The following is an 18,654-nucleotide window of genomic DNA, read 5'->3' on the forward strand; positions in this document are numbered from 1 at the left end:
GGAAAGGAAACTCAACCCCTCCTCCTGTCGAGAGCCAGGCTGCCCTGGGCTTCAGGCCTCCCTGCCCTGGTGCAAGGCCTGGTGGCAGCCCAGCGAGCTGGGCAAGCCCTTCTCTGGCGGACAACACCAGGCTTCCCACATGTGCTGTCTGTTCGCTGTGCAGAAACACACCCAGCAAAACAAAGCTGCCAGCGGGGAAAACTATTTCTTTGAAATGTGATTGGCACGTGTCAGAGTCTGAACATTAAGATTTTAGCTGCCTTTCCCCTAGAGAGTTTTTATAGAGTTTTACAGAGGTTTTATATGCCATCCACAGCTCCTACCATCTTTAGTATATCTGAAAATACTGCGGAAGGTGTTTGACCTAAAAGATGGTTTGCTTGGTACCTAACTGGTATTTTATAAGGAGGCAGAGATTTCCCCAAATCACAGTACTATCTGGAAATGAGGACTATAGTTTAAAAGGTCTGTTTGCAGGAGGGAGGTTTACATGGAGCAGGGAGCCTCAAATGCTACTTGTTAGATTGAGTCCCACCTAATACAGTGATACTTTCTGGTACATTCAAGACTACAAAGTTTGGTTAGCAACTTGATCCCATTTCTAGAATCTTCTATTAAAAATAGAATACTGAAAAGAACAGTGAGAAAAGAGCATGAATGTTTGTTATTCTTCAGAAGAATGCAAAGCATCATCCTTTTTGTGTAACAGGGTCAGTGCCCGTGATGCAGTGGGGTCTGACCTGTATTCCTTCTCCTATTACATGAAATTGATGCTTCCTGGAGAGGTTGGAAAATTAAAAGAATTGGTAATGTACTTCCTATATGAATTTGAGGAAGTGGAATTATTTTGCTTGAAGAAGCTTGGGTATTTGAAAGACGCTCGCTTATTTCCTGTAGCACAGCATATGACCAAAGGCACTGCAAGTGCAGCGGAGGGGTTTAGTGGGGTGAGCCCCGAGGACACAGGGAGGGCCTTCGCGCAGAGCCCAGAACAGATGCACAGGGAACGTTGTGGACTGAGCAACTGAATTCATGACACGTATAAGGAAGAGCATTCTGACAATGCAAGATTTTAATCATCAGAATAGTTATGGGAAGAGGTTGGGTGATCCTTTGTAACCTTTCAAATGCAAGAAAACAGGGAAGAGGAAAGGGAGGAGCAGCCTAAATGGAAATAGTCTCTTTCCGTGCCTTTCAAGTCTCCCCATTTGTTTCCTGATGAACTAATACTTAGATGCTGGCCTCTTTCCCTCTCTTTCCTTGACTTATTCTCTATTCTACATTAAAGTTTTATCATAGGAAAATTAGGAACAGTGAGTTAAGGCAGATATTAGATGTAGAATAAAGAATGTAAAATCTTAAACATGTAATCAAAGGCTCAAAGGAAATGGAATCGTAATAAGCTTTATTTTGCAATCACACCTAAAGCACCATGAAGAAGAAATGCAAGCATCTGAAGACAGATTGATACTGGATTCTAGGCAGATACTTTGGGTGCCTTAGGGTTCTTTGACTTTGTAATTTTGACGTGCATGTTTTCATGAAAGTGAAGGTTATTGAAGATCATTTGTTCCTTTTTATTTTTAAAAATCTTGTCTTCTTCAATAGTTTTTCACAGTTTGAGCCTTGAAATGTTAGTGTCTTGAAGGAGATGATTTGATAGTATTATTTCTTCATAGGTCATGTGTTTGAAAGTGAGAAAGTTTTTGAAATAAGTGTGTCCATCCTATGTTTTATTGATAGACACAAGTTTCTGGGAGCTATTGCCTCCGTTAATCTTTATTACGTTAGGGGTTAGAACTATATAGACCAGAGATTATGTTGCAAAACATTAATGTAAAATTAAAACAGCTGTTTCCTGCCCACAGATGATGAGGACGGTATGGATTGCATGGACAATGAGAGGCGGCCGCACTTCCCTCAGTTCTCCTACTCCGCGAGCGGGCGAGAATGAGTCTCTTCTGCTACTTCACTGTCATCTTAGATTTGTGACTGAAAATGATTCCTGGACATCACAGCAGTCCTAGCTCTTACAAATGCAGGAGCACCTTCAGACATCCCAGACCAGTCCAAGGTCTTCGCCCCTCGCCGCCTTTCACCCACATGAGAACACACATATATGCAGACATACTCGACTTTTGTTTTTGCATGAAATTGTATCTCAGTCTAAGGTCTCATGCTGTTGCTGCTACTGTCTTACTATTATAGCAACTTTAAGAGGTAATTTTACAATCTTTGGAAGTCATGAGCCCACCATTGTTCATTTGTGCACCAACTGTCATCTTTTGGTCTTTTAATTTTTGTTTTTCCCTAACAGTGAAGGCTAAACGATTCTAGGTACATTTTTTAACTTCTAGACGATAAATCAAAAACTAATTAGACTAAGAAGATTTAGTTTATAATTCAGAACAAGCAATTGTGGAAGCGTGGTGATGTGCATATGCAAAATTTTAGTAAAGCATATCAGATCAGTGCGTAAAATAGGTTATGTATCAGTAAGATCCTACTGGAATTCATTAGGAAGCATTTGAGAGAAGGAATGAACAACTATTAAGATAGATATATACATTTATAAATTTAAATTCTTATTCGATACTGCAGAGGAAGCCTGGTATTACATGTGGATGTCCAGATTTCACAGGCAGTTGTTGGCAAAGGAACATTGTTCGACCAAGGAAGGAAGCATATGCACAGCAGAGTAGGTCACTTAAAGGGTCTATGATATGATTTGCACCAGAGAGCGTTTTATTTCCCCTGTGCTTGGAAACCTTTTTCCCTTCTTGATATTATCACCTCTGATGGCTGAAGAATGTAGACAGGTGTAATGATCCTGCTTTTCACCAAAATTTGTACACCAAGGTAAACAGGTGTTTGCCTTATTTGTTTTAATTTTTTACTTTCAGTTCTACGTGAATTAGCTTTTTCTCGGATGTTAAAACTTTGAATGTCCTTTTATGATTTTGTTTATGTTGCAGTAGTATTTATTTTTTAGTGATGAGAATTGTATGTCATGTTAGCAAATGCAGCTCCAACTTAACATAAAACAGACTTACTGCAGTTTCTTTTGACCCATGTGCAAGGAATGTACACGCCGATGAGAATCATGCACTTTTTCTCCTATGTAAAAAAAATCTTGATGAGGCTCTGAAATTGTACATATAGATTAGAATTTGGCTTTAGGAGAAGAGATGCTGTCATTTAACCCCTTGGTGCTAAAAATGAGAAATCCCCAACTATCCATGCCAAGGGGTTGAAGCAAATGGATGTTATATTTGCTCTTTTGAGAATTGAAATATTATGACGGCCTGGCAACATAATGTAATGAAGAAAATTGAGACCTGGATGATAAGAAATGAACTTTACTTGGCAAAATGAACACATCTCAAGTATTTACGAAGTGGGCAGTAAAGGATAAGGACCTGGTGTGTTTATTCTGATCATGGTACATTTATCACTGAATTAAGCCATCAGGGAAAAAACAAAACAAAAAAGAACACCTCCAACTTTTCTTTTTCTGTATATACTCATGTCCTCCAATTCCGACATTTCTCACTGAAAGGGGACATGTATGCAAACCTCATCTTTCTCTTTCATTAATGATGATCTTCAGATTAAACCCTTTGGTGCTAGGAGCTGACATTTTCCAAAGCAGCCTATGAAGTCCAGGGAGCTCCTGACTCCATGGAGCCATCGTGGAGATGTATTTTAGTTAAACTATCTGACAGCTCCCAAATGGAAGACTACAGCATGACGTAGTGTTATGATTGCATTGTATGAAAGAGCAAGTGACTTTCTAAGTAGGATGAATCATATTCATATGCAGATGTCTTAGCCTCTTGACGCTGGAAGTGTGGGTTTACAGATATGAAACCACTGCTGGCAGTGGGTGGACCACTGGGACTGACAGGGGGTTAAAGGGCATTTTACTAAGGCAGCTAAGACATATTCAGACATAGATTTTATCCTAATTTTTCATATTTCTACCTGAGTGAAGTTCATCCTTAGTACTGAGTAGGAAGTTACAGTAAAATGGTAGTTCATTCTTACTTACACATATAGCTCAACTTTTTTTTTTTCACTTGGAATTATGTTGAATGTTTCACTTTGACAAGAAAGTAGACTAGAAGGTATGTCCTGTAAGTTGTCTTGCATCCATTATATAAAAAAGAAACAGGTGAGAGGAAGAGAGGAAAGCTGAGACTGGCTGGTGTTCAGAGCATTCATTTCTTCAGAGGGAAAGTACACCATACACTAAGCACACAGATAGTTTTGGGTTGTTTTTTTTTTCCCCCCCAAATCTTAAGATGATTTCCATGACCTTGGCCAAGGACACTTCCTAAGGATTAATGACAGCGTTGACTGTGCCTCAGGCTGGCCACTCTGCACAGCTGGCTCTCCGTCCCCAGCTGGTGCCCGGGGCTTAGTCCCGTATCCCCTCCGAGATTCTGTTAGCGTCACACAGGGTGTGTTGTTGGCTTTGATTTTAAGAATCCCTTACTTTCACTCCCTGATCTCAGTCAGCTGGCATGGAAAAACAATAGAAAAACAGAAATGTGTGTAGAAGGAGATTCTAAAACTTCCCTCATGTCTGCCCATAGCTGAAGTTTCGGATTCTGGTGGACGGAAAGGCCTGGCCCTGGAGTCACTCTGTCAGAATAGCAGAAGTTCAGGCTTTGCAGACTCCTTCCTGTACCAACTTCCTTGAAGTCTGCCTCTTGCCATGATGCAGCCATCTTGGAGGAAATTGGCCGTCTCTGCTTGGATTTTTGGCAGGGCTGCTCACAGCTTTGCTTTCCACACTAACTACATAGCATTATTCCAGTGTTTTCCATTTCCCATACCTGATTTCCAGCTTCTTAAAGCTGACTGTTCTTGCAGGGGCCACTTGCTTCTCTTAGAGTACAAAGTAAGGGCCTTCCTTACTAACTGCAGGGTCTTTCTACTACACCTCAGTGTACACACTTTGCTGCTACTGTTCGTACTGTCTACAGTAGAATTTCCTTATCTTGCTCCTGGTAGTGCATTACAGGCAAGCATGAAATGTAAAGTATTTATTTAAATAAAAAGAAAACCTCTAAATTGGTAATTGAATTACCTCCCTGTAGCTTTATAGTTTGTGACATTTCTTGACCTTGCTAGTTCTTTCATTAGATCCGCGCAAGATCTAGTCATCTGGTTAAGGATTTTAAGCAGACGCAACTATGAACCCAAGAAACTGTATTACTATTACTGTTGGTCATACTAAAACTGTTTATTTCCTTAAGTATATGACCCACAAGGATGTGAAATAACTACAAGAAACTGTTTTTGTACACTGTACATCCTTAGTATTTTTACACGTATATGATAGGGATGCACATTATTTTCCTTCGTACAGACAGCTTAAATAAAGCACTATGTCAATCTGCTACTTCTCTGTTTATTGTTGTTGGATGTGGTTCTGTAATCTCAGAAAATTAAATATTATTCTTTTCTAAAAAAAAGATTAATAGCGTCACCTGGTATTAACCTGTTCTATATAAAATGTGACAGGAAAGTATGTAAATTTCTTGTAGCTCAAAACACACACAGGATTTATTTTATTACTTCAATAAAATGGCAGTAATGCAACTGTACAAACGTTGATGAAGGGCTGCTTCCAAAGGGGGGATGCTGACTTCCCAACAATGGGTTTAGGAGAGATCTGTGAAGCTGGAGATAGAATAGGTATTTTTTGAGATTTGTTAAGCCCCTAATAGTCCTCACAGCAGGTGGTTTGGACCCAGAATTCTTAAGGAATGTAGCTCATCAGTAATGTCTTCCTGATAATGTGTTGCGCTGCATACTTCCTTTCTTAGAGTATATTTTTAAAACGTCATGGCAAATTAACCAACTGAAACGTGGGTAATAGATGAGTAGGATGGTTGGACTACAGTCTGATTTACCTAGGGTCATTTTTCTGATTTTACCTCATAAACCTATATACTATCGTAGAAACTTGGCTTTGCTCCTGTGACTAAGCCAGATAGAGGAACGGCTTTGGGACCAAAGTTGGTCAAGCATGTATGTGTATGTCACACAGCTAAACTGGAGGGCATTCTTACATGTGCTCTTCTCTCAAAACCACTGGGGTTGACAGATCTGGGAGGCTAACATAAAGTGACCTCTATAATTCTTTAAAGGTGCTATTTTTAGAATATTGTGTAATTTATTTACTGTTCCTGAAACAGAATTAGGGACAATTAATATATCTTATGTGACAACCTTTATGTCTAGCACACTTGATGAAATCAAAAAAACTTCTGAATCTGAATAGAAGTTCTATTCTTTCAGGCTTGACCCTTGTGCATGCTCAAGAGACTCAATGGTCTCTGCGGGTGTGTCATCCCACCGCCTCCAGAGCCTAATCCACATCCCTCTGAGAGGCCGTGATGAGGAGGAGGAGGGTGTGATGTGATGATGATGGCAGATCTGTGCCAGGGAGAACAGCCTGCGGTCAGGGACCTGTCCCCACTGCAGCCTTGCCCTTAGTGTTCCATTGTCATCCTCAAGGACAACACAACACTTTCAGTGCCCATTTTTATTACTTTAAAGCACTTGAGGGCTTAATTGTGTATACTAGAGATACTATGTTAAACTAAAATGATGATCTGTGTACAGATGTTTGATAGAACTCTAAGTAAATTTTGTAATTTCACTGAGTACATTTTTAGGCTCCTCTCAATTACTGCATATTGAAGAAGACACATGACACCACCAAGCCAAAGATGCTTTTTGTCTGTTTTTGTTGTTAACAGAGTGGAGAGGATAATGCCTAGTGCTTCCTGGCGTCTTCTGTGCACAAATTAGCAGGCTGATAAATAATGGAGTCTTGTGGGATGTTGATTAAAAGCAAATAAAGTTGAAGGATAATATATATAGATCTCACCAAGAGGGAAAGAAACATGAATGGCAGGAAGAAAGGTTTGGTCCTTAATACCCTTTAGCCTAGTTAAAATATGTGCCTTTTTTTGGTGTGTTTTTTTCATCACTATAAGATAAAAAGGAAACATTTCAAGTCTTCAAAAAATGCATTTATTGAAATTCACATGTGTAACAGAGCATACAAATGAGCAGATATAAAAACATAATAACTTCGAGCCTTTTCTGAAAACATACACCAGGAGGTCTCCTCATCTAGTGTCAGACTTCAGCTCCAGCCCATCCATCCTGCAGGGACCGCTCGGCAGCGAATGTGGCAGTGACCATGCAGCCCGCCGCAGTCTAAGGTGGGGTCCACTGGGAAGGTCGCGGTGCATTGTGGCATCTTACGTATAAATCAGATGAATGTAAATATCTCTTTGTAAATCATTTATTTCACTGTTTCATCCAGGTCAGCAATCAGATTGTGGCATGCTGGGTAACTGGAAAAAATGATAATAAAAAGTAAGTTTAAATAGATCATGTTCTTCAATGTGATTTGTCTTCTCACTGGTTTAGTTACCTCTTTCTAAGTTTTTGTAGAGAGTTCTTATGCAAAAAATGTAGAAATTGTACGTAACCAATTGTATGAAAAGTTTGTAGGAATATAAGGTGAACTCTTTTAATGCTTTAAATCTGAAAACAAGCTATATTCCAGACCTCTGTGTGTCTCTTAAATAAGGGTGGTCTGATGACAGGACACAGCTAAAGGGCCATCTCTTGCCCCGTGGACAGGAGAAAGGAGACACTGATTTGTGCCAGAATCTGTTTACTGAAAATTGCTCAGACATTACAGTGAGTAAAACTAGACAAAAAAACAGGATGTGGATAGACCAAGTGTCCCTAAGAAATTCCTGGTGAAATGATAACAAGCTAACACCTCCAAATGTTTAGATGCAGACAATGTGTTTTAACATATATAAAGGCATTTTCACATGGAAACCACCTACCACATGCTGGAAGAGGGAATTTAGTGTATGTCGTCTCCTAGTTTTAAACAGGAATAAATGTTTCAAAACTAGATCATGAAAATTGGGTTGAGGGAGTCGCAAGTTAGGAAAGTACTGAATGCTGCTGCCTGCCCTAGTGGATGCGGCTGTTCAAATTAGTCTAACCCACGTCAGGAAGTGGTGTCAGAAACCACTGGAAATAGTGACATTGCACAGGACATTTCTTGAGTACCTACTGTGTACTGTGTGGGAAGATGACTAAGACACGGTCTTTGCCCTCCAGGAGTGTGAAGTCACTAAGATGGTAGGGACTAGACAGAGGGCTAGAATGATTACCAAATCCCAGTTTTCACTTCAAGAGATGAATTGGAATGTAATGCAGGGACACGGGCCCCATCTGGTCTCTGTTTGGCTGGGTGAGAATCATCTTCAAGAGCAACAAGTGGGCTCTGCACTCCCCAACAGAGATTTCCTGAACTAGAGAGGGCTCTTGTCTACCCAACTTAAGCCATGATTACTTGTGGAGGACAGGACTCGTTGTCCAAGACAGGACAATGAGTGATCAGCGTGTCCAAGATCAGAGTTTGCACGAAAAAAATATGAAAATCAGCCTGTTATCTTTTTTAAAAAATGAGGAAACGTTTACATTTCAAGTAGATTTCCCAGTGTATGTGAGACACTCATGACTTTTTAGTGAGCAATTCTCTGGGTTTCGACACAGGGCAATTAGAGTATCGTGTGCAGCCCCTGCTCTCAGACAGTGGGGGGGCCCCGGGCATGGTGAGGAAGTGAGTGGTGTCTGTGTGCATCTCTCTGGGGGTTTGGGAGGTGGATGGACCGTCTTCCGTGGCGCCCATTGGGCTCCTGGAGCACCACAAGGAAGCCAGGGAGCCCCAGGGCCCTGCCACTGCAGAAAGGGCGCCCCCTGTCCTCAGAGGCTGCCGCCAGCTCCATTTGCCCATCAAACACAGGATCTCCAAGAGCTGATTTGCCTTCCGGTCCTGACTGAACTGATCCAGTGAATGACTGGCTTGAATGACCCTCCCGTCCCACAGACAGGCAGGCTGCCTGCCCACCGGGTGCTCTGGAAATGGTGGCTTACGGTCTAACTTTAGAGATTCGAGGGCGTCTTTGAATACGAGAATAAGTATAAACTGCAATAGGCACGTTTCAAAAAAGAAAAAAAAATTTAACTGAACTTGAGGTAGAAAAGACACATACCTGTAACATGCACAACACAGAATACTAAAGACCTGAAGTAGAAGGGAAATGTACTGTGGGATTTTTTTAAAACCAAGCTCCAGGAAACGGGCAGTTCTCACATGAGTCTTCGTGGTTCCCGCCAGGAACTGCCCATCACCCGGCCCATTCCCTGCTGGCACTTGCCCAGGGGTCAGCCCACATTTCTCTCCCGGGCTCCGTCGGTTTTCTCTTTCATTTGGTTTTGGTGCAAAGCCCTGCATTCCTCCTCACTTTCATATCACAGTACTTACTGTTCACTGCCCGACCCATCGTGAGCATTCAGCAGATGTGACTGAATGAATCATGTACCCTGTTATGTCCCTGTCTTTCTGCTAAACAGCTCTCGGTGTCACCCTTGGATGTCTGGATGTTTAGTAAAGAATGTTTCTCAGTTCTTCCCCTTAGGCAGGGAGCATGTCCAGAGAGACAGAATCTTCAGTCACTGCCAAAATCTGGCTCATCTGCCATCACTTCCTTAGGGACATTAGCTATGCCTATTTCCAGAAGGCTGGTTCACTGCCCACACCAGTGTGGACACCGTGAGGTCGGGCTGTAAGGGAGACGAGGGTGTGTGTGCCGATGGGACACAGCGGTGTGAACCGTGGCTTGAGCCCTCAGCCACCATGTTCCCGTCCCTGGACCATCACACCTGTCACCAAGGCCCCTTGCTGTGGACCCCCCTGGGTGGTGTGGCCACATCTGCAGGTGTCGGTGGCTGCCCTCCAGATTGAGGAGGGCTGAGAGCACACTGGCAGCTGGTCTTCTGAAGTGCTGTCCACAGACAATATAAATGCTCCCCAACTGCAAGCCCACTATCAGTGACCCGTTTTCTTTGTTCTCGTTTTAGACCCTAACAGAGCCTTCTCTCCACAAACCCTGACTTGTGTGTCTAATTTGTTTCCGAACTTTAAATTCAGAGTTTAAAAAACGAGTCTCTCTGGGTGACCTGAATTGTTCCCCAAGCAACCACACTGCGGGGGCCAGCCGCACCTTCTCTGCGGCTTTGTTCCCAAGCCTGCAGCCCAGGGACGTCATGGCACCAGCTAGGCCCTATGCATACGGATGCTCACAGTTCGGCCTGCCCCGTGTCTCCATCATCTGTCTCTTCTCTGTGCATCTCCACCCGGCCTCTTAGCAGCCCCTCCCAATGGAATATCCCTCCTTCTTGCTCTTTCCCTTGCTCATTTGTACGTTTTCCGTCTCTGTGTGGCCAGGTTAAAAAAAAAAAAAAAAAAAAAAAGGACCTGTTCCTCATGCCTCTGTCAGAAAAGCATCTATTTTTAACTCAAGAAAGAAGATAGAATCCCTCCCCCAACCTCTATCTGGGGCATTTCAAAGCTTGGCCTCAACTGACAGAGCTCCAGGGAAGCCACCAGTACCCTCCTCCATGTGTCCCCACTTTGGGAGCCAGGCCACTGCTCTGCGGTTTTCTCAGCTGGGGCCCAGCTCCAGGCTGCTGCCCCGGGGGAGAGGGGCCTCCCTCCCCCTTCCATGCAGCCCACGGCCCAGGGGATGAATACCAGCCTCTCTGGAAGTTCATTTCCCTGCCCATTCATTTGCCAGTTCTAGTCACTAAACTCCTCTGGGCCTGATTTTTCCATCTGTGCAAAAAGGATGCTAAATGATTTCTCCAAGGGGCCCTTTCAAGCCTCCAGCGATCTCAGTGCTACCCTGCTGGACGGTCATCTCTTCTAGGCCCTGGTAATGCAGAGAGCTCCGTTTTAAAAGGAAGCTGGTTCTATTACCAATCTTTTTTAACCAGCAACTGAGCAATGTGGAAGCGAAAAACTTACCTGAAGTGGGTCCAGAACTGAGATTTGAACCCAGGCAGTTTGACCTCAAAGTCCAGGCTCTTTTTAATGCTATTCCAACCAGCTTAGTGAAAGAGCAACCACGTTTGATATTTGTGGGATTAAGTAGGAATCAGATATATCAGGCAACCTGGAATAAATCAGCCATGTGACCTATGGGTGGTCACCAATTTGTCCTCACCAGTCCCCTGCAGAACTTTGTGGAAACGTGGCCTCAGACATGACCACTGACCTGTAAGAAGGCAGTTCTCCACCCAGCACGGGGCTCAAGGTCACGAACTGCAGGTCAGGAGAGGCCTGCCTCTGCCCCACACGAGTCACCGGAGCTCTGGCTGAGCTGCGTACCCCTCCGGCCAGCACAGCTGCCAAACGGGCAGGAGTTCACGGCAAGGTCGCCACCACAGATCCTCGATTTATTCTTCCCTCCTCCCGGCTGCCTGGCTGGGTCTCTGACAATGAAAGCTCTGTGGCAGGCAGAGTTCAGGCTCCATCTTCCCTGGACTCTGGGGCCTGGCTTTGCTGCCTCTGGGCTCCAACATCGGAAAAGAACTACAGAAGCCAGAAAAGTGCAACGGTAGAGGCAGGACAGACTTCCTTGCAGAAAGAAAGTAAGGACAATGACGCTTTAGCTTCCTGGAAAGCAGCAGCTCGATCTGGACTCGGGACTTGCAACGTGGGGGGATGCAGGGAGCCCTGTGCACAGACAGGAGCGGTCAGAGCCGGAGGCCACGCACGCCCAGGGGCGGGACTGCTGTGCCAGCTTCTCCCCAGAGCACACTCCGGCACGGGGGCTCCTTCCACAACCCTCGGGATCCCCAGCGTGTCATCTTCCAGCTTTCTTGAATCTCATGAGTCACGAGCACTTCCCCTGCACATGGGCAGGGGTCTGTGCTTTATACGCACCATGTTTCCATGGTAAATAGATTTTAAGAATTCCCAAAGGACAGACAGTGTCACCAACAGCAGAGAGTGGAGCCTCTGGCTGCCTCATGTTTGAAAGCGTTAAAAATAAAGACAACATTGACATTTGGGGTTGTAATGTGACGGAATTACAGTCTTTTAAAGGCAAGAACCACTTATCTACACTACATGTAATATTCAGTGTTTTGTTCACTTGTCTAATTGGATTAAAATATTTAGCTCCCTTTAAAATCTTGATTGTGAATTTATATTGCAAAATGTAATGTCTGACTCAGGAAGCAATAAGTGGAGCAAATGCATCTGAAGCAATGTAAAATTCAATTTATTTTTCTTCCATGAGTCTTATTCTGAAATTATTCACTCTTGGACAAAGTGAACTAACTGTTAACGAAGAGCAAGTCTGGCTTAAATGCAGCTGCATGCACTTTTCAATATCAATTGCACACAGGGCCTTTAGTTACAAAAAGAAAAAAAGTTAAACTATGCTATTTGAGTTTGAGGAAGCTTCTCTGAGGGTCGCCAGACCCCAGGTTAGAAATGCCGCGCCAGGGGTCTTACGTCATTCTTTAACAACCCTCAGGCAGCAGGGAGTTAATGACATTTTCGCTGCATATGTTCAAGTTTATTTAAAAAAATATGCAAGTCACTTCGGTTGACAGTGTCTTGTACACAGTTTTGAAAGAATCAAGGCAAACTTTAACAGAGTCAGTTTTTATTTGAAAAATATTTTCTGGGAATGTATCAGTGTTTATTTTTGAGACTGACAATTCGGGTGAAAATCAGGATAAAAACAAAAAAACAACAATTTGGTTGAAATCAAATTGTTTGTTTTCATCTATTTAGAATTCTTTCCAAAAAATCTTGGTTCAGGAGGAGGCTTTTTAATTTATTTTATTCAGTGTATCTGCTGTTCTATTCAAGCACCATCTGTCTTGCAGGTAGCTAGCTTCGTGGAAGCGCCGACGTAACTGGGTGAAGCCCGCAGGGCTCCAGGAAGGACCACCGCAGACTCTGTGGACACCTCCAAGTCCCAGCTGGGCGACCCTACCCCTCAGTCTGCAGGCGCCCGCAGGAGCTGCGTGGCCCTCACTGGAGCTCACAGTTCTGAAGCCTCCCCCTCCCTTTCCTTCAGGTCACAAACGGGCCTTTCCTCCCTTCGTCATCATCTGTGTCTTTGTTTCTTGTGCATGTTTTCAGCTTTCTTCATGAATCCTTTGGTGGAACGAGGTCATCTCCATGATTTTGAACATAATCACATATGTCTGCTGGATCCATGCACAAGTTTAAATCAAATTAGAAAGAAAATTCACTGCCAAAAATGCTCAAAAGTCATAGGGCCAACTGATTAATCACCAATAAGTCGGTTTCAGATGCTGTTTTCTAAACTGTAAAAGTGATGCATCTGAAGGGACTAAAAAGGCATCCCTCCCCAGACTGAACACTGAGGACGGAATCAAACAGCCTGTTGGGACAGAGGCTATCAGAAAATGCAAATCAGCTGAAACCTTATCCATCACCAAATAAATATACAAGTAAAATAATCTTGATGTAAACGACAGTCCTCTAAGTGGACAGATAATTTCCATTCTTTCCCGTCTCTCGGATGCGATCCTCCCCGAGAAAAGACTCTAAGTTCCTCACCAGCTGCCCCCACCCATCCTGGCCAGATGTTAAGAGCCCCAGGCACTGGGTCACAGACCTCTGACCCCGCTCCCAGCTGTCAGGCCTTACCAAGACTCCCCTGGGGCCCAGGTTCTGCATCCTGGACACCACCCCTCAAGTCCCCACCCCCCAACAACCACAGTCACTCCCACGGCCCAGTCCTCCACTCCTGTCCCTGAAGAGAACAGAGGAGAATCATGTTTGGAGTAAGACTGGGTTAGTGTTTTCATGTCTCTATTTCGCTACAAGAACTAACATAGCAATTCATGATGTTTCAAAAGCTGTCTCCCAGAAGTGTTTTCCCCAGGAGTGAAGCGGGAGATTCATAAAGCCGGTGTTTTTAATCAGTCCTAAACTAAGAACAAGTCAGAAGAGCAGCCTTGAACTTGGCGATCAGCAAACTGAGCCACGTCCACTGGGTCAGCCACAAGGCCAGCCCGACTCTCGCCAGCAGCGTTTCAGGGGAGACGGGAATTCTCATGGCCAAAGAATGTCACAGGGGCAGTTAGGACGTTGAGCAGCCCCCTCGGCCAGGCATGTTGTTGTGCATGTTTCAGAAGTTAAGCAGAAACAATTTAGAATAATAAAGCCTCCGAAACAGGCTAGATGTTTCCTGTCAGAGGCCACTGGCCAACCCGAGCTTGTCATCTGCTTCAGGGCCCAGGGCTCAGGCACAGGAGCAAATTGGAGGGATGTGACTCAGCTTCAGAGCAGCTGCCCAAGCCAGAAAATATCCATTCTCTTTTGAGAATCCAGCGGATAGAGATTTTTAGAGTTTGACGTGCAAAATTATTATGCTTAATTCATCCAGGCTGGGAAAATGGAAGCCTTTAGCTAAACCATCCCGAAACCAGAGACAAGCCAGAGGACTCTCTCCAGGAGAAGGGTGGGTGTGGAGTGGGTGTGGCCGGTCACTCTGGAACCCTCAGAAGGCAGCACCCTCCAAATACCTGCCAGGGTCAAATGGCAGCCTTACTTACTTCAAGGGCTCCCTGGAAACTAAACTCACAGTTCAAGTTTATTCCACGGCAGAAACAGGTCTAACGCCGTACTTGGGCACAAAGAGTGGGCCTTTGGTTTAGAGTAGAGAGCTTGCCTGGGTTCCTGCCTCCTCTTTGAATGCTAGTATTTGCTACTGAAAGCCAACATTTTCTCTACCAAGCTTCTTTTGTCATGTTCACATTAAAATAATTCCAAATGCAATATCTGAATCTGAAAGATCCCTTTAGAGATGAGCCAGATGGGCCAGTCTCAGATAGCATAGGATGGTCAAATCATTTCTGTTGCTTCAGGCAAGGGAAAAAAGACCTGCTCATTTTTCTGAAGAATTTTGAGGTTTTAGGGTTTTTTTAAAATGCATTTTACAAAAATTTTGCAATCCATTTGGCAATTATCAGGTTTTTAAAGCCCTGGAAGAGGTTTCTAAGCATTGATGATCCATGTTAAGATCTAAGTGGGCTGTCAGGTAGGCAGATGGGGAGTTAAAAGGCAAACCCCACAGGATAATGATCTGGTCCAGAATGGAGAAGAAACTGCCACATGCTCAGAGCTTGTATAGAAGACTCTCCACAACCCAAGTTCTGAAGTCGTTCTCAGCTCTTGGAGGCCAGGAGCTCCACTGGTGCTGTGAGTCCCTCCAGCTGTCTGGAGACCCAGTGGCCCCAACCTTTGGCTGGCACCACCCAGGGCCCCCCTCAAGGACCTGCCCAGACAGCTGAGTGCTGGTCGAGGTCTGGCCGCACAGGTACAGGATGAGGTGACTGCACACGTTGGAGGAGCCGGGTGAGAGCAGTGAACATCGTTCCATGGCTGTTGGTCCCACAGGATCTCTGCCCAACCTGTGCTTCTCCCAGGACCTTCCCCAGTTTGGGGAGGAGAGAGGAAAAGAAAAACCCTGATATTTCTTTGGCCTGTAATATATATGCAAGACAACCTGCCATGCACCTCGCAGCTGCCCTCATTTAACACTTCCAATGTCCCTTTGAGTTAGGCTGGTATGGTACCCACTATGCAGATGTGGAAACTGAGGCTTAGAAGAGACTTCAATGACTTGTTCAGGGCCTAGGGACGATGATGCATTCTGGAATCATTCTCTGTTCTTTCTGCCTCCCAACACTTTCAGAGGCTCTCAAACCCTACTGTCTTCACTGAATTATCCAAACAGCTCATTAAAATGCAGATTCCTGGGCCCCGCTCCCAGAGATGCCATCTTGGTGTGTGTGAGGAGAAGCCCTGGAATCCATGTTCCTTTATTTATATGTTATATGATGCTTATACAAGCATACCAGATACCTGTGTGACTGTAGGGCGTGTGGCTTGTGCACCACCCTTCCCTGCGAGCAGCCTCAGAGGCCCTGGGAGGGGACAGTGCAGATGTGTCTCCGTCCCCCGGCCTGAGCTCAATGACTGGCTCCTGGGGATGCTCATTTACTATCTGTGGAACAAATGAGGGCTTTTGCAGAGGGGTTTGGTGGGCTGAGTGGGAAAAATCACTCAGAGGATAGTGGCTCCTCGATATCTGTTTGGACACATGGTCATTTTGAAAAAAGAATGAGACAATTTCTCATCATTTTCATTTCCTGATGCATTTTTCCCATTAATCATTCCAAGCACTTCTTGCACAGCATCCCCCGGGCACTCATGGAGCACCTGGGAGCAATCCTAATTAGAGGCTGAGGCCTCAGCCAGCCCATGGACCACCTCATTATCCTAACAAACTGCTTGATGGGGTAAAAAGCCCAGCCTCTCTGACAGGAAGAGAAGCAATTTAGGGGAAAAAAAGGTTTCATTCCCTACACCAAACTCACCTGGACACTCTTTCCCCCATTATCCCTGCTGGTGGCCCCAGACCTAACCTGAACAGGCAAAGTCTGTTAAGGAGTCAGACTTAGGCTCCATTTTCAGTGTCCCTACTTGCTAGCTGTATGTGCTTGTTTGAGCCTCAGCTTCCCCATCTGTGAGATGGGGATAATCAATCTTGCAGGCTTGTTCAACAGTAATGAGAGTTAATGCATGTTATCTATGGAACACTGCCACACCCTCTGCAAGCACTCCAAACCCTAGCTCAATTATCAGCCAGCTGATTTAAAGCAAGACTCCTACGTTCCATTCACAGGAACTCCCCTGACTGGGAGCGCCTCTTTCCTCCACCAATTCAAACATACGCATCCCCCAGGGGCAGTTCAAAGCCGACCTCCTCCAGAAAGCCTCCTGACCACTGCGGCCCGCCTCCTGCACTCCTCAGCGGTGGTGCCCACACGGTACTGCTCAGCACTCCGTGTGGCTTGGTGCTTCACTGTGGGTCTGTCCTCCCATACAAACTTTAGCTCGCTAAAGCGGGCAGGTCCAGGGCCTGCACTTCTGTGTCCTCCCCTGTGCCCAGCACAGTCTTCAAAATCCCCCTCCCAGCTTATTCGCTAACCAACGTGACCCCCCCGGGGATTTTAACCTGGTAAGACGCAGCTCTGTAAAAGGAACAAGGAAAAGACCACGTGTACCCCAGTGCGTTCTCTGGTGGGCGAGGCGCCCTGCACTGTACCTGGGATCTCAGACGTCCCACCTCTTCAGACGGGCTGTCTCTCCAGCAGAAGCCGGTTCTGCTTGCTGAGGAGCTGCACCAGCTGCTGGGCTGTGGCCTGGCTGTGCTTGTCTAGTTGCTTTAGCCTGGAGAAAAATCCACCGCAGAATTAGGGATGGGTTCTGAAAACTGCGGGCAGTAGGCCTCAGAGAGCCGGGGAGCAGAGACTTCAGCCCTTTCCCTGCGTTCCAGCGCTCTGTGTGTCGGAGGGAAGCTCCTGACACTGAACTACGAGCTGGAAGTCAGGGTGACCCCGAAGTGAGGCCCTTCGACATACTCCTTAAGGTGAATGGAAGTGTGTCAGATACGAAAGGGAATTGGGAGTCTTTTCGGTGATCTGTCAGTGAGGGAGCACACAGATAAAACTGGAGAAAAACTCAAACCTTAAACTCCCAGAGGTCAAAGATGAGGGGCCAAAATGCCTCCATTGTTCAGCTGGAAATGTCTCTGGCAGGCTGGAGCAGACAGCCGGTCCCGGCTGGGGAAGTGGGCGACGGAAGGCGGAAACACTGAACTAAGGGTTTTCCATTATTAATCACTCAGTCAATCACGAGCTCTGGCATCGCTGACCAGATGTCTTTAAAGATCCTAAATTTGTCATTCTGCTGATGGGCTCTCCTCTCCAGACTTGCTAATTCACTATTATCCTCATTTGTCCACAGACGGCTTCCTACAACCAGTAGCATACTCTCCCATGGAAATGTAGGCCTTGGATTAAATTTAGACTTGAACAACTACCCAGAACTGTTCCGGAAAGAAGTTGGGTATGTCATATGCCCTTCCTCACAGTCCTCAAAAAGCACCAACAGTGAAATCAAGTTGTATTTTCACAGGAAAAGGATTTTAAAAGCTCAAGATGCCTTTCAAACTTCAGGCTACGTGTCCTGCATTGAGTCAGAAACTTCGAAGATGGTTCTGCAGACCCTGGGCTCAGCCTGCCCTCAGTTCGAGCTCTCCTGCGGCCCCGTTTCCGGCAGGCTCTGAGCACAACTAAACATCTGCAAGGACAGACATTCGGGACTTAGGTAGGGGTGGGCAGACTTGTTTACTAAAATGATGCAGCACCTGGAGACAGGTAAAACTAAAACTGCACCCTGGGAAACCTAACAGTGGTCTAGTACTTTACTCACGCTCTCCTCAGGTTCCTCCGCCAGTGGCAACCCTCCCCATTTCCCAGATGGCACCTACCGCCTGCCCCACCCCCTTCTCGAGCTCCAGTGGGTTTTGCAGGAGGTTGTTCAAGCTGCCCCAGAAGGCACACTTACTGCACCCCAGTCTGCACCCCTATCCTCTCCGCCAAACACTCTGTGCTCCGGGTTTTCAGTCACACCTGGTTTTCTACTACCGCTCCTTCGAGGTGTCCCACATTGCAAGGGTGAGAGGCGGGAACTGGAAATACCCGAGGCAGGGGTCTAGCAGGCGCTGCGCATGCTCCCCAGGTAGGAGCCCGCTCTGACCACGCCCATAGGTCTATGCCCCGCCCACTGCCCCTGCTGTTTCTGGAGAGAGCAAGGACCAAAGACAGTCTTTTTTTTTTTTTTTATACAGCAGG

General features: G+C 45.4%; 2 protein-coding genes across 7 annotated transcripts in view; one reads left to right on the top strand and one right to left on the bottom strand.

Moving 5' to 3' along the window:
* Nucleotides 1–5,419, top strand: part of AKT3 (AKT serine/threonine kinase 3) — a 332,652-nt gene extending 327,233 nt beyond the window's left edge. The window contains exon 14 of the mRNA XM_061187389.1: nucleotides 1,869–5,419. Within this exon, the coding sequence (XP_061043372.1) occupies nucleotides 1,869–1,954 (86 nt within the window). The 3' untranslated portion in view covers nucleotides 1,955–5,419. The remainder of the gene's footprint in view (nucleotides 1–1,868) is intronic.
* A 1,637-nt stretch (nucleotides 5,420–7,056) lies between these two features.
* Nucleotides 7,057–18,654, bottom strand: part of SDCCAG8 (SHH signaling and ciliogenesis regulator SDCCAG8) — a 273,722-nt gene continuing 262,124 nt past the window's right edge. For 4 of the 6 annotated variants that reach the window (XM_061187385.1, XM_061187379.1, XM_061187388.1 and 1 more), the window contains 2 exons: nucleotides 17,064–17,188; nucleotides 15,310–15,381 (listed from right to left, as the gene is read on the bottom strand). In XM_061187385.1, coding sequence (XP_061043368.1) covers nucleotides 17,089–17,188 — 100 coding nt within the window. In that variant the 3' untranslated portion in view covers nucleotides 15,310–15,381; nucleotides 17,064–17,088. Of the gene's footprint in view, nucleotides 7,383–15,309; nucleotides 15,382–17,063; nucleotides 17,189–18,654 lie in introns of those variants that run through there. The other 2 variants (XM_061187380.1, XM_061187382.1) reach the window with 2 other exon arrangements.

The sequence above is a fragment of the Eubalaena glacialis genome, chromosome 3 (genome assembly GCF_028564815.1).
Source record: "Eubalaena glacialis isolate mEubGla1 chromosome 3, mEubGla1.1.hap2.+ XY, whole genome shotgun sequence".
Taxonomy (NCBI): Eukaryota; Metazoa; Chordata; class Mammalia; order Artiodactyla; family Balaenidae; genus Eubalaena; species Eubalaena glacialis.